The sequence below is a fragment of the Panulirus ornatus genome, chromosome 10, assembly GCF_036320965.1.
Source record: "Panulirus ornatus isolate Po-2019 chromosome 10, ASM3632096v1, whole genome shotgun sequence".
In the NCBI taxonomy this organism is placed as follows: domain Eukaryota; kingdom Metazoa; phylum Arthropoda; class Malacostraca; order Decapoda; family Palinuridae; genus Panulirus; species Panulirus ornatus.
In genome coordinates, this window is record NC_092233.1 from 48,303,015 (window position 1) to 48,319,489 (window position 16,475).

Here is a 16,475-nt window from a genome sequence, read left to right on the forward strand (position 1 = left end):
CACATAATTACTGTGTGACCACTGGCAACTCATGGAAGGGCCTATTTGATATCATTTTTTTCTGACACCTTAAAGTTTTGGAACTCTTTCCCTGCTCATGTCTCTCATAACAAAATTGACTTGGCCCTTTTCAAGTGTTTCCAATTTCCTTGAAAGTCCTTAACATGTTTCCTCTTTCTTATTTCTCCCTCTCATAAACTGTCATATTTCAAATAAGGCCCAATCTCGATAGGACTTTGTGAATGGAACCTCCAACATGAGAAATAAATATCTTTCCTCTTTGGGTTAGTTTTCTTCTGATTCCACTTTAATGTCCATTTTAACCACATATTAAAAACTTCTACATGAATACTTATGAACTGGCTTATCACATGTGATGTTTTTTACTTCACTGTTATTTGTGAACCCAAGGTCTAGTAGTGATGGTGTATTAGTCCCTCACACACTAGCATGCTCAGTGATGAGTTGATATGAAATTCTGTATAAATCACAGGAACTTATGCCTCCAGGAGATAGTTTGTCTCCATTACAGCACTCTCAAAGAGGGGTTCTGGTGACAAGTTATGCACAATGTCAGCTGCCAACTCTCAGTCATACACAGATTCCTGTGCTTACTTCTTGCTTGATAATATTTGTATCGAGTCCTTTCACTGTCTTCCATTCTCATTACTTCACATTAATGGACTGAATCTCATCAACCATACATAAAACCAATTTTTAAGGCTGTCTAGGTCCCCTTGTAAGATGATGCAATCACCGCTCTTTACCTCCATGACCTTGGCATCATCTGCAAACATATTCAGGTATGAGCCCAGTTCTTTAGGCAAGTCATTTATATAGATCTGAAAAAGCAATGGTTCTAAGAATGAACCCTGTAGTACACCAGTGATGACCCCAAACCATGTTAAGAAGGCTCCTCTGATGTGTATCCTTTGTTCCCTGCCACCAAGGTAATTTTCCAAGGATCTAAGGAGTCTCCTCATGCCTAAAGCTCCAGCTTCTTTACCAACCTCCTATGTGGTACTGTCAAAAGTTTTCTAGCAACTCAGATGTGCACAATCCACACATCCTTCTCTTTTTGTTGAAATGGAACTCAATCTCACATATAACTACAAAATGTTTGTTACACATGACCCCTCTTTTTTGAATCTATGTTTTCTCTTGCTTAGGTAGTGTCTCCTTTGCAAGAAGTTATCCATTTGCTTCCACATTATTCAGTTTTTCACAAATCATACTCATCTGAGAAACTAGTAAGTGGTGAAGTGCAACTCACATTATCCTTTCTTAAAAAGAAAGTAACTCCCTTGTCTACAATATTTTTTCAGAGTATCTCTGTTCCTTGTTATAATCATTCTTTACTCTCCTTTACCTTTTAAATGGTGTCTACCTGTAGTGCTGACTACATCTTCACAGTACATCCTTAAGCTCTTTTACTTTTTGACATCTTGTACAAATCTCTATCACATTTTTAAGTGGATATCAGAGTAAAAATTACTTGGACACTTCCTCCAACAATGCAAAAATGCCATTCACATTCTCTAGATACATGCATCCATAAAAATGAAACTTCCAAGAGGTTAACAGTGAAGATATGGACGATGAAAGACATGTTTCTGATCACTTATAGTATTCAGAAAACTTCCAACAGAAGTAATCAAACGAGAGCAGATACCTTACTAGCTCTTGGAGGTCAGAGGTTGCTAACAACTTGAGACAAATGAATACATAATCATAGCACACAAAAAAATAGTCACATGTAGTAATCATGTGTCAGGGTGAGGGAGTTAAGGTCACAAGCCTTGTGAAGCATTCAAATATGTGAACTATAAATTCTATCATTCACATTAAAAGATTCAAAATATCACATTCAAATTACCCAAGAATTGAATTGGCAAGGATTATCTGTGCTAGAAAAGCACGTATCTCTCAGACATAAAATGCCTTTTAATGAGAACATTCAGTAAATTTTCTTGAAATTATATCTTCTATATATCTAAATTGTACATCATTCCAAGAAACTACTTCACTCAAGGGATGTGAAACTAGCAAGGGGGATTACTCCAGCAAATTTTCACATTGGTACCCTCATTTTGCCATTATGCTGTTTAGTTGGAAAATAACTCGATCATTAATAGAGAGATATGGTAATCTATATAAGCATGGATACAAATTTTACCACTTTATTTAGATCATGCCTGAAAATTTCCAGCAGTATTATTTCATCCTACACAGAATGGTTTTTGACTCAATTTTCTACTTCAGGAAATATACAAATTTTGATTTTCTGAGAATCGAGAGAATTTTGCTGATGCACTCTCTAAGTCATCTATAATTATTAGATTTACTGTAATATATACCAGTAAATGAATGTATTCTAAACCAATTATAAATACAATGACAATACTGAGGGCATCATGGTAAAGAGACAGAATGCTGTAATCATAATAAAGGTGTTCTCTGATCCTGCACACAGAAGAACTGACCAAGTTAATATTATACATTATAACATAGTCGGCACTTGCTACCGGCAAGTTATGGCCATAGAATAGCACATCTATTCCCATTCACAAGAAAATCATCTGATGCAGTGGACCAGAGCATATCAAATATTCAGGCCATCACATTTCAAACTGGGTTCAGCTTCTCTGTATGAAGATACTGCATGAGCTGCTCTGCATGGGTGAAAATGGCATAATGGATATGCATTAATAACTTAGGACAGCCTGGTTATGATGCATACTCATTCTGCTTTACTGCAAAGAACATCAACAACAGTAAGTAAACTAAACTGATATAATACTTAAAGCAGAGGGGCTTAGAAGGCTCTAAACCTAACAATTACAGCACAGAAAATATTTCTAATTCCTATAAAAGTCCTTTAAATGTAAAACTTCCTAAAAAAAGAGTAATCAAGATTTACAGTAAAATCCATTGAGACCACAGCAGGAGTACATCAATTAATCTTCTGCACCTGGGAAGGGTTCATAAACTATTCCAAAAATTTTTCATGATAAATTATTCATGTTCCTACCATTCCTAAACTTTCTTTTATCTATTAATAACAACAATGATTCTGATGCTACAATGCCATATTAGATATAATGATGTTATCTGCTTATAATCTGCTATTTTCAGGTTTCATATACATTTAATTTTCAGTAAACATGGCTGTTAAGAGTTAATCTCTTGAACAAATACTGCACCATACATGTCAGTTCACTGTATCTACCTAACCTGGATACAATCTACTATAATCAAAATTCATTCCCTATAAATGGTTAATTATGAGTAAAGGCACTTTGTTGTGTACTTGTGCATGAGACCCTATATACCACAATAGGTATAGAAAGGGAGATGGGTAAGAGAAGGCACTTTTTTATACTACAATAAACGCTCATCTGCAATCATATGGGCACTTGTTTATATTACTTAGTTTATTTCCTTATACGTCCTACATTTGGACAAAAAAGAAAAAGAAAAGAATAAAGAAAACAAACACAAACAGAGAACTACAAATACTGTTCATATTGCAAAGGGTGTCACCAAATCTTTAATTACAAAAATCAGCTGCATTCACACAGCTCAAACTATACTGTTTCAATAAATCCAAAGCCAATGCAATTTTAGATGTAAACTGATATCATGAAAAAATTAACCTTTTCTTAACTAGGTGTGTACTAATGACAATGATATAATATCCCTACAGCAATTCAGGTACTGCATGCCTCCAATAAAAGCATGACACATATACACTTGGAAAAGTCCCCACAAAATAAATGGCACTGGTACAATTCAAGTAGATAAAAACGAGGGGATAACTTTTTCCAAAGCACTAATGATACCTCATAAAAGACTTTCACTTTGACCAATACTTCCAATAAAATTTTTGGACACAACATTTATCACAAGCAAGGAACTAGCACATTCTGTTAACAATGTTATAGAACTGCTTCGCCAAGTTTCTTTTTTCCATTTATCATTAACCTGTGTGACCTATGTAAAGCTTCATTCAATCACAACCTTCCCCATGGCCAAGCCATTTGTTCAATATGCACAATCTGTCATGACATTTCCAAAAAAAAATTCCACCTTCATTCCGTCCTTACATCATCCCTTCAGAATTCTCCTGTAAATGTAGTGTAGTGTTCTTTCCATGCTGCTTCCTATGTCAGCAAGAATGGCATAATTTGTCTCAATAGGAGCATCAGTAAGGGGAGCAGATATAAAACAGACAACCAGCAAAGAAGAGATGAAGAGGATAGACACACACTTACTTCCTGCAATAGACATACACGTAAACATACATATAAGTATATTTTGTACATATTTGCCATATCCTGTGTTAGCGGGGTAGCGTCAAGAACAGATGACCGAGCCTCAGAGGGAAAATCCTCACTTGGCCCCCTTCTCTGTTCATTCTCTCAGAAAAATGAAACAGGATGGGAGGATTTCCAGCCCCCCTACTCCCAGCCCTTTTAGTTGCCTTCTACAACAAGTAGGCAATACATGGGATACATTCCTTCTTCCCTAACCCCAACACAACCACCCTCCTCAGCACAACCCATGCCCGCAACCACGTAACATTGTTGGAACCACTATGCCTTCAAACATAACCATTTTTCCTAAATGAGATAACATTCTGGCCTTCCATACATTTTTCAATGGTCCCAAAACCTTCACCCCCTCCCCCACTCTGTGACTCACTTCCGTTTCCATGGTTCCATCTGCTGCTAAGTCTGCTCCAAGACATCTAAAACACTTCACTTCCTCCAGTTTTTCTCCATTCAAACGTACCTACCAACTAACATGCCCTTCAACCCTACTGAACCTAATAACCTTGCTTTTATTCACATTTACTCTCAACTTTATTCTTTCACACACTTTACCAAGCTCAGTCACCAACTTCTGCAGTTTCTCACCCGAATCAGCCATCAGTGCTGTATTATCAGCGAACAACAACTGACTCACTTCCCAAGCCCTCTCATCTACAACAGACTGCATACTTGACCCTCTTTCCAAAACTCTTGCATTTACTTCCCTAACCACCCCATCCATAAACAAATTAAACAACCATGGAGACTTCACGCACCTCTTCTGCAAACTGACATTCACTGGAAACCAATCACTTTCCTCTTTTGCTACTCACGCACATTCAGTACATCCTTCGTAAAAACTTTTCACTACTTCTGGCAACTTACCTCCAACACCATATACTCTTATAACCTTCCATAAAGCATCTCTATCAACCCTATCATATGCCTTCTCCAGATCCATAAATGCTACATACAAATCCATCTGTTTTATAAGTAATTCTCACATACATTCTTCAAACCAAACACCTGATCCACACATCCTCTACCACTTCTAAAACCACACTATTCTTCCCCAATCTGATGCTCTGTGCATGCCTTTACCCTCTCAATCAATACCCTCCCATATAATACCCCATGAATACTCAACAAACTTATGCCTCTGTAATTTGAACACTCGCCTTTATCCCCTTGCCTTTGTACAATGGCACTATGCATGCATTCCACCAATCCTCAGGCATTTCACCATAATCCATACATACACTGAATATCCTTACCAACCAATCAACAACGCAGTCACCCCTTTTTTGATAAATTCCACTGCAATACCATCCAAACCCGCCACTTTGCCAGCTCTCATCTGCAAAGCTTTCACTAACTCTTCTGTCTTTACCAAACCATTCTCCCCGACCCTCTCACTTTGCACACCACCATAACCAAAACACCCCATATCTGCCACACACACCACTGTAACCAAAACATCCCATATCTGCCACTCTATCATCAAATACATTCAACAAACCTTCAAAATCTCACTCCATCTCCTCACTTCATCACTTCTTGTTATTACCTCCCCATTTGTGAGGTGGTTTGATCGAGTGAGTAATGAAAAGGTAAGAGGGATGTGAGGTAATAAAAAAGGAGTGTGGTTGAGAGAGCAGAAGTGTGTGTTGAAATGTTTTAGACAAGCAGAGAGAATGAGTGAAGAAAGACTGACAAAGAGGATATAAGTCAGAGGTGGAGGGAAGGAGAAGTGGGAGACCAAATTGGAGGGGGGAGGATGGAGTGAAAAAGATTTTGAGCGATCAGGGCATGCAAGAAATAGAGTGAATTGGAGCGATGTGGTATACCGGGGTTGATGTGCTGTCACTGAATTGAACCAGGGCATGTGAAGTGTCTGGGATAAACCATGGAAAGGTCTGTGGGGCCTGAATGTGGAAAGGGAGCTGTGGTTTCGGTGAATTACACACGACAGCTAGAGACTGAGTGTGAACGAATGTGATCTTTTTTGTCTTTTCCTAGTGCTAGCTTGCTGGAGAGAGAGAGAGAGAGAGAGAGAGAGAGAGAGAGAGAGAGAGAGAGAGAGAGAGAGAGAGAGAGAGAGAGAGAGAGAGAGAGAGAGCATGGGGTGGGGAATGATAGTTTATGTGTGGCGGGGTGGTGACAGGAATGGATGAAGGCAGCAAGTATGATTATGTACATGTGTATATATGTATATGTTTGTGTATGTATATGTATGTATATGTTTGTGTATGTATACGTTGAAATGTATATGTAGGTATATGTGCGTTTATGTATGTACATGTGTATGAGGGTGAAATGGCTCCTCGGGCGTTTATGTATGTACATGTGCATGACGGTGAAATGGTCACTCCCCCGCGTGTGCGTGAGATAGTGCTAGAAAAGACAACAAAGGCCACATTCGTTCACACTCAGTCTCTAGCTGTCATGTGTAATGCACCGAAAACAACTCCCTTTCCACATCTAGGCCCCAAAAAACTTTCCATGGTTTACCCCTGACGCTTCACATGCCCTGGTTCAATCCACTGACACCACGTTGAACCCGGTATACCACATCATTCCAATTCACTCTATTCCTTGCACTCTATTTCTTTTCGTTTTGAGAGTAAATGTGAATAAGAGTAAGGTTATTAGGTTCAGTAATGTTGAGGGACAAGTTAATTGGGACGTAAGTTTGAATGGAGAAAAACTGGAGGAAGTGGAGTGTTTTAGATATCTGGGAGTACACCCAGAAGCAGATGAAACCATGAAAATAAAGAGAGTATGGTTGAAAGAGCACAAGAGGGTGTGTTGAAATGGTTTGGACATATGGATAATGAGTGAGGAAAGACTAACAAAGAGGACATGTGTCAGAGGTGGAGGGGAACAAGGAGAAGCAGGAGACCAAATTGCAGGTGGAGGGATGAAGTGAAAAAGATTTTGAGTGACCAAGCCTGAACATACAGGAGGGTGATAGGTGTGCAAGGAGAAGAGTTTATCGGAACTATGTAGTATACAGGGGTTGACATGCAGTCAGTAGACTGAACCAGAGCATGTGAAACATCTGGGGTAAACAATGGAAAGGTCTGTGGGGCCTGGATGTGGATAAGGAGCAGTGGTTTCGGTCTATTACACATGACAGCTAGAGACTGAGCGTGAATGAATGTGGCCTTTTTTTGTCTATTTTTTCTGGCCCTACCTCCATGAAGTGGGAGGTAGCAATGCTATTTCCCATGGGGTGGGGTAGCAGTGGGAATGGATGTAGGCAGGCAAGTATGAATATGTACATGTGTATATATGTATATGTCTGTGCATGTGTATGTTTATGTTGATATATTTATGTATGTATATATACGTGTATGGGCGTTTATGTACATATACGTGTATATGAGGGGATGGGCTGTTCATCTGTATCATGGTGCTATCTCACTGATGTGGGAAATGGCGATCAAGTATAATAAGTAAATGAATAAATAAATATGTACCCTCCCCTTCTTGCATCTCAACTGCTTAAAGAGGAAACAGAGGAAGGAGTCGAGCATGGAGTGCTCATCATCCTCAAAGGCTCAGATTGGGGTAGCATGTTTAAGGAAAAAACCTGGATGTTCTGACTCTGAGTGAAATGAAGCTCAAGGGTAAAGTGAAAGAATAGTTTGAAAATGTTTTGGGAGTAAAGCCAGGGGTTGGTGGGAAGACAAGAGCTAAGGAAGGAGTAGCACTACTCCTGAAGCAAGAGTTTTGGGAGGGAGTGATAGAATGGAAGGAAGTAAATTCTAGATTGAAGAGGGTAAAACTGAAAGTGGATGCAAGAGGTGGGTGATTATAGGTGCATATGCATCTGGTAATGAGAAGAAAGATCATGAGAGGCAAGTGTTTTGGGAGCAGTTGAGTGAGTGTGTCAACAGTTTTGGTGCAAATCAACAAGTATTAGTGATGGGTGAATTGAATGCAAAGGTGACTAATGTGGCATTTGAGGGTATAATTGGTGGGCATGGTGTATTCAGTGCTATGAATGCAAATAATGAAGAACTTGTGGATTTGTGTGATGAAAAAAGACTGATGATTGGAAATACCTAGTTCAAAAAGAGAGATATACACAAATATACATATGTGAGTGGGAAAGACGGTCAAAGGGCATTATCAGATAAGGTATTAATTGATGAGCATGTAAAAGCGAGATTTCAGAAGTTAATGTGCTGAGAGGGGAAGCAGGTGGGATGTCTGATCACTATCATGTGGGTACTGAGTGGTGGGATGAAGTTGTTAGAGAAAGACAAAAGAGAGGTGCTTGGATGGTTCTTACAAGGAAGGAGTGCAAATGACCAGGAGATGTATAAGAGAAAGCAGCAGGAGGTCAAGAGGAAGGTGCAAAGGTTGAAAAAGAGGGCAAATGAGAGTTGGGGTGAGAGAGTACCATTAAACTTTAGGGAGAATAAAAAGATGTTTATTTATGGATCTGGAGAAGGCATATGATAGAGTTGATAGAGATGCTCTGTGGAAGGTATTAAGAATATATGGTGTGGGAGGCAAGTTGCTAGAAGCAGTGAAAAGTTTTTTATCGAGGATGTAAGGCATGTGTACGTGTAGGAAGAGAGGAAAGTGATTGGTTCTCAGTGAATGTAGGTTTGTGGCAGGGGTGTGTGATGTCTCCATGATTGTTTAATTTGTTTATGGATGAGGTTGTTAGGGAGGTGAATGTAAGAGTTTTGGAAAGAGGGGCAAGTATGAAGTCTGTTGGGGATGAGAGAGCTTGGGAAGTGAGTCAGTTGTTGTTCGCTGATGATACAGCGCTGGTGGCTGATTCATGTGAGAAACTGCAGAAGCTGGTGACTGAGTTTGGTAAAATGTGTGAAAGAAGAAAGTTAAGAGTAAATGTGAATAAGAGCAAGGTAATTAGGTACAGTAGGGTTGAGGGTCAAGTCAATTGGGAGGCAAGTTTATATGGAGAAAAACTGGAGGAAGTAAAGTGTTTTAGATATCTGGGAGTGGGTCTGGCAGCGGATGGAACCATGGAAGCGGAAGTGGATCATAGGGTGGGGGAGGGGGCGAAAATCCTGGGAGCCTTGAAGAATGTGCGGAAGTCGAGAACATTATCTCGGAAAGCAAAAATGGCTATGTTTGAAGGAATAGTGGTTCCAACAATGTTGTATGGTTGCGAGGCGTGGGCTATGGATAGAGTTGTGCGCAGGAGGGTGGATGTGCTGGAAATGAGATGTTTGAGGACAATGTGTGGTGTGAGGTGGTTTGATCGAGTAAGTAACGTATGGGTAAGAGAGATGTGTGGAAATAAAAAGAGCGTGGTTGAGAGAGCAGAAGAGGGTGTTTTGAAATGGTTTGGGCACATGGAGAGAATGAGTGAGGAAAGATTGACCAAGAGGATATATGTGTCGGAGGTGGAGGGAATGAGGAGAAGTGGGAGACCAAATTGGAGGTGGAAAGATGGAGTGAAAAAGATTTTGTGTGATCGGGGCCTGAACATGCAGGAGGATGAAAGGAGGGCAAGGAATAGAGTGAATTGGATTGATGTGGTATACCGGGGTTGACGTGCTGTCAGTGGATTGAATCAGGGCATGTGAAGCGTCTGGGGTAAACCATGGAAAGCTGTGTAGGTATCTATTTTTGCGTGTGTGGACGTATGTATATACATGTGTATGGGGGTGGGTTGGGCCATTTCTTTCGTCTGTTTCCTTGCGCTACCTCGCAAACGCGGGAGACAAAAAAAAAAAAAAAAAAAAAAAAAAAAAAAAAAAAAAAAAGATGTTCTGATAGAAGGTAAATAATGTGTGAAAGACAAAAGAACAAATGGTAACATTGGTGAAGGGGACAAGGGGAAAGAGATAACTGCAAAAACACTGACTCAGTTGGTCCCAAAATAATTGCCTCTCAAGATCTTTCTCATAGCCAGGTGTATAAGCACTACTAATCACCCATCTCTTGCCATCCCCTTTCATTTTTACCTACATCAGTCTAGAGTTCACTTCCTGCCACTCTATCACTTACTCCCACAACTCCTGCTTCAGGAGTGGTGCTACTCCTCCCTTAGCTCTTGTCCTCTCACCAACACCTGACTTTACTCAGGAGATTTCTTTTTCACATTTGCTTATTGTAGTACCCAGAACAGATGAAGAATAGCAGCATTTGCTCACTTCCACTCTCTTAACTGTTATGTGCAACAAACTGACACCACAGCCCCCTCTCCACAACCAGGCCCTCACAGACCTTTCCATGGTTTCTCCCAGATGCTTCATATGCCCCTGTCATTCAAAATATTTTTACCTAATCCTCCCATCTCCAATCTGGTCCCCCTTTTCGTTGTCCCATCCACGTCAGACGCATATCCTCTTTGTTAACCTCCAACTTATGCTGATGGTGGTAAAGGAGCCAGTTATACTGGGCTGATATTAATAATGTTGCTGCAAACATTACAGCAAAAAGTTACTACTTATTCATCTATCCATATCCAACAAGTCATTTCTAACGAAAGTGTAGGGTACATACACAATCTCCTCGAGTACCTTGCCAGCAATAAACATTCTTTTGCTACATATCTTATGAAAAATGGTTGAAGTTATGTGAAAAGAAAAAGTTGTCAAAGTATAGCAAAACAAAATTTTTCAAACTGGCTATCAATTGCTCAAGTTATTCAAAGAAATCAAACATGTACTGCTGATACCCTGCCAACTGAAAAATTTTCTGTATCCTTTAAACTAAAAAGACAATAAAATATTAATAACCTCACCAAGAACAAAAGACCAATTTTAGACAAATGTAAAGGTAATAAGGTATACATTCAAAAGAGAGCAGTGCAGGCTGACTAAAGTTTGCTTATCTTTCCCAAAAATGTAACTAAATGGGAGGTTGATGCCAATGCCATCAATGACAGGGTGACTATAAAAACTTAATCACTCAAACAATTTAGCTTTTATCAGCTTTTAAATAAGTACTCATGCGACTGGATAAAATATTCTAAAAAAGAAAAAACTTTCTTTAAATTGAGAGCCTAATACTACATAAAGTTTAATCTTAACAGGTAATTTTCTCAAAAGAATTTTCTGAAGTGGATTTCAAAACCTATTTTACGAAAGTGGAGTTCATTATATTAACTCTGCCCTACTATCTAGTAAAACTTTTCAATTTTTTGGTAAACTTATATACTTATGCATCCACAACAAAAAACAATGAATTTAAAAAAACCTAGAAACTGCAAATCTAGGAGATTTACATGAGGCATCAAATTTAGGGTAAAATTCAACCCAAGTTTCATTAGTGTATTTATGGAATACCAGTGACTAAGGATGGTTCACAAGTTTGTAATACCAAATGCCATTTATAAAGGGATACTTTCCTTCTCAGACTAATATACTTTACACACACACACACACACACACACACACACACACACACACACACACACACACACACACACATACACACACACATGCACACTTCTTGGTGTGACCCAAAATCCTTGCACTATTGGCAAAGACAATGAGTGTAACTCCATACAATTGTACAGTTAATACAGTATATCACATATTAATGGTAAATGGAACAAATACTGATCTGTGGGTGCAACCTCCCAAGGCAGACTTACGAACTAATAGAGAGACTACAGAACAGCTGCATGACTTGAACATCCACTGAACCCCACCCAAGTTAAAAAGGCTATCATCATTCGTCACAGCATCACACTGTTACTGAGAATTTCTGTTTCTTATGCTTAGAATTATGTATTCTGTGGTGACAAAATAACCCACATAATGAGATTTCCAGAGCCTTGTCATGATGCAACAGGATGTATAAAGTTAGTCACTTACACATAAGGCCCCAGTACTTAACAAGGTATCTTTATACATACTAGAATGCTATGAAGTAATAATATTTGCAGTATGTGGTGACCACAATGTTATCTATAATATTTACATGCTTTCTCAACTGCATCTATATATGGAAGCCTCATTATATTAATTATGAAATTTACAAAACACTGCACTGCTTCTTTGGAATATTAATTGGTTTTCTATGTCACAGTGGTGCTTACTTAATCAATCCACCAATATCAATTTATATTCCACGTCACAGTGATGCTTACTCTATCAATCCACCTACATCAATTTAAAAAGATCTTTATAAGGATAATATCATGACATAAAATAAAGAAGACTTTGAAAAGCTGTCTTCTAATTGTGGCACTTGTATCTGATAGTCTTTGATCATTAGCATCAAAGCTGAGAATACATGGTGTACTTATCCCATGTTATGCATAATGAAGAACACAAGGCAGTGTGAAGCTTTTTTACCACCCTTTATGAAGATCTAAAACACTATACAGTCTATCTATCTTCAACACATAATTACATACACTTAACTTTGGATAAAAAAGGGAAGGAATGCTGTGTTCATGGCATTACACATATAAATACTTAGTTACCAATGAAAAGAGTACATAACAAAATACTTGAACAAAGTTATGAATTGACATAACTATCCTTTTAATAAATAAAATAAAAAAACTAAATCATGGTACACAAAAAATCATGTCAACAACTAAGTTACTAACTCTAAAATGAATGTGGTAACAAAAGTGAACTAACTTTATGTTAGTTTAAGGAAAAAAAGGTCCCTCTCTGATAAGACAAGGTGAGCACATACTTAAATTTGTAGGGTGGTTGCAAGGAGATTAGGTGGGGGCATGGTATCAACAGAGTTCATTGTGTGTATGTGGTGAGTCAAAGACTTGGATGATAAAAGAGCATGTGCAGGTGTGGTTGATGCTTTGTCAGATGGTGTTGAAACATCACATTCATTGTAGCTGATTTCATCTGTAATGTGCTGATGGAGAATTTGACCCATATATTCAGAGGTAGCATCAGTAATGCCTGGTTCATTAGGTCTCAGCTCCTCAACTTTAACTTTGGAATTTATGGTTGCATTATGTCCCACACTTTGAGGATGTACCTGTGGTTCAGTAACACAAATATTCTGATCCTGTTTGTCACTCTCATCACCCTCAACAGCCCCCTCTATTGAAATCACACTGTCCCCTACATCCAAGCTATCAATAATCTCAACATTTTCTAATAAGTATTCATTTTTCATTGTGACCAGCTGTTCTACCTCTTGACCAACCAGTGGGTAGCCCAAATGATTCTTAGCAGAACTGGAAACAATACCTTTACCATTTTTCATTTCCTCCATATTGCTGTTCACATAAACAGCAGAAATCTGGCTATTTTCTGCCATCGTTTGTGAGGACCAGGGTAGCCATTCTGGACTATCAGATACATTTTGAGACTCTGTGACACATGGAACAGAGGTAACAACAACAGATGGTGATAACTGTGAGGCCACCGGAGTTCCCCGATGTTTTCCGCAACTTACACTCACCAGACTGCCATTCTTAACAATGTGATTGTTGACCACAACATTGTTCACAACCTGCTTATTAATAACTACCCTATCATTTTTGGAGTAAGATCCACTATCAGTATGGCTTATCACTTTAGTTGGAACAAAAGTACTTTTATTTGTAGCAGTAACATTACTACCCAATGCCTGTAACTTTACACCATCCCTAGCTGCTTCTCTTACCATCAAAGAATTGTTTATCGAGGTAGTGACTGCATTAATGGAAGTATCAGACCTAGCTGCAGCACTAGTTATAGTAGAGAGTGGTAACATGGTTCCTCTACTTAGTGAGCTACTTAAAAAATTGTTGGCACTGGCTGTGGTAGGTGTCTGAGTGGATTGTTGGTTATTCCTACTTACAAATGAGGCACTAGCATGGTAAACTTTGGCCAACCTCCCATCCCGACCCTGAACATACTCGACTACATACACACCATGACCACTAATGGCATTCACATGGGAATTTGGTTGAGCACTTGTGGTAACCGTAGCAGCCTCACCCCAAACACTTGCACTGGGCTCCATTACACTATATGCTGGTCTTCCATAACACTTAAGGGGTTTCTTTACTGTAAACCAGTCAGGATTACTCCCTGACCCAATACACTGCTGCCTAGTCACAGAAGATATTGCTGCATCCTCACTTGAGCTTTCCATACCAGCACAGATTGTAATCACTTCCTCAGGGGATATGTGGTCACCTACAAACTCTGTGCAACTATCGACCATTTGAGTTGTCACCTCTGTTTCTTTATCTATTATTTGCTTTACCTTAGCACCTTCACCATGGTCACCTATGTTACCAGCAGTTTCAGTAAAAACAGGTTCAGTGGCCCTCTCCAAACTTTTAAGGTCAATATTAATGGTGTTCCAAGAAGATCTGATATTTACCTTAGGCAATGAATTATGCTCAGGAGGAGGATGGAAGACATATGTGCGCAAATCATCACCTGCAACTTCCTCTGTCACAACCTCTTCCTCCACTCTCTCTTCCACACATGTACTTTTGTCTAACTCCACTTCCTTTGAGACCACTGGATCCTTTAAGTCATTCTCTCTTTCTGGATGATTAGGTCTACCAGGATTTTTGCCTACACTAAGTTTTTTGGGCCTGACAAGCAGACCCATTTTGTCATTGGTTATCTGCTGGACCCCCAGAGTTGTCACCAGAGTACTGGATGGCATATGGCAACCACCTACACTTTTATGCTCACTTGACTGAATGGACTCGTCTGTGTGAGAGCCCTCCTCCTCTTCCTCTTCCTCATCATCATCTTCATCTTCTTCCTCTTCTTCACGATCACCTTCCTCAAAGTCAGTCCATATTTGCTCCTCCTCCATCTGTGCAGCAGCTTCAGGGCTAATAATCTTTAAGGGTTGACGGGGCTTGCGAGGTTTTCGTCCCTGTGTCTTCTTCATGCGATCAGCTTCTTCTTGAGAGAGGATGATGATGGCTCCCTGAGTGGTCAACAGTTTGCCATGTCTTGTTCTTAAATGCCGTTTATAGGTGTTGCGAGTTTTAAACCTGTGAAGATAATCAATTTTGAGCAGAAACAAACACCAATAACAGAAGAGTGGACTGGTAATGATGTACTTCTAAATTTTTCTGCAAGTTTTGAAAGTTAAAGTAAAGTCTTATATTTTCTAACAGCAATTCATTTTCCTTTTCTATGGTTGCAATGAATTATTAAGAACTGTTCTTTAAATCAAACAGTAAGCCTGAGTTCAAAAGGCAGTAAAGTCCCCTTTCTGCAGAACTTTCCAAGTACTTAAGTCTAAAAAATCTTCAGGAGACAATAAACACATAGATAAGATTAAAGACATTGGTCTAATCATTACTGTAGCTGACACAGAACACATTTATATGAATGAATTCCTGAATTTCTACTTATAATGTCTTTGAATTCATCCACAATCTATGACAGCTATGCCTTCTCTGAAAAAGGCAGTTGAGCAGCAAAATTTACATATGCATCTAAAACCTCTAGAAGTATCATTTTTCTCATAATCAGATAACTCCAAATGCAGAGCCAAAGAATTTTCTTCCAATAAAAATCTTTTGCAAATGAGCAGTAAAAAATAAGAATCCAGAAAAGCAGAAGTCTGGAGTACAAGTTTTAATCTAACCTGTTTGTCTTAGTGTATCCTGCCCTCTTTGAAAATAAATACTTCTTTCATGGAAGCCATCTTATATAATAATCAATGTGGACAGAAAAAACTCATCCAAAGGAGCATAACTATAGTGAAGTCTTTGTTGATGAGATGAGCTAAACATTTCCTCTCCTATTCAGACTATCCCCAAGAAATTAAGACATTTCAAAGGGGTAAAAGAAGTTTTTAGAAAACATAGAAACAATTCCTATGAATATCTGGAATTAGCAGTGAATGCCTATGTCTATTCTTCAGGGTAGGATTTCCTGAACTTTTTTTCAGTGCTAGGTTTCACTGGGTAATTTGAAGTATAATGTAGTCCAAATTATCTCTCTGTCAGCATGAGAGTAAGTCTACCCACCAGGAGAGGGTATTCCTGTTCTATGCCAGCCCCAGGGCACAATCTGACCAATTCTGTGCAATTTGTAAAGTACTAGAACCTCATGATTAGTACAAAATATTTTCCTTGAAAAATCTATCTGAAGACTTAATTTACTGAATTATATATTTTTGCTCCATATAAATGATACTTAAAGACCTAAAACTAATTATATCAAATTACAGGTGTCATCAGATTTTGCCTTAATAAGGTTACACTGTGGGTGA

The 16,475-nt window shown here is 38.8% G+C and overlaps 1 protein-coding gene across 7 annotated transcripts in view; it reads right to left on the reverse strand.

Annotated features, from left to right (window-relative positions):
- Window positions 1-2,166: 2,166 nt before the first annotated feature.
- LOC139750936 (uncharacterized) overlaps window positions 2,167-16,475 on the reverse strand; it is a 244,969-nt gene continuing 230,660 nt past the window's right edge. For all 7 annotated transcript variants that reach the window (XM_071665854.1, XM_071665850.1, XM_071665849.1 and 4 more), the window contains one exon: window positions 2,167-15,243. In XM_071665854.1, coding sequence (XP_071521955.1) covers window positions 12,963-15,243 — 2,281 coding nt within the window. In that variant the 3' untranslated portion in view covers window positions 2,167-12,962. The remainder of the gene's footprint in view (window positions 15,244-16,475) is intronic.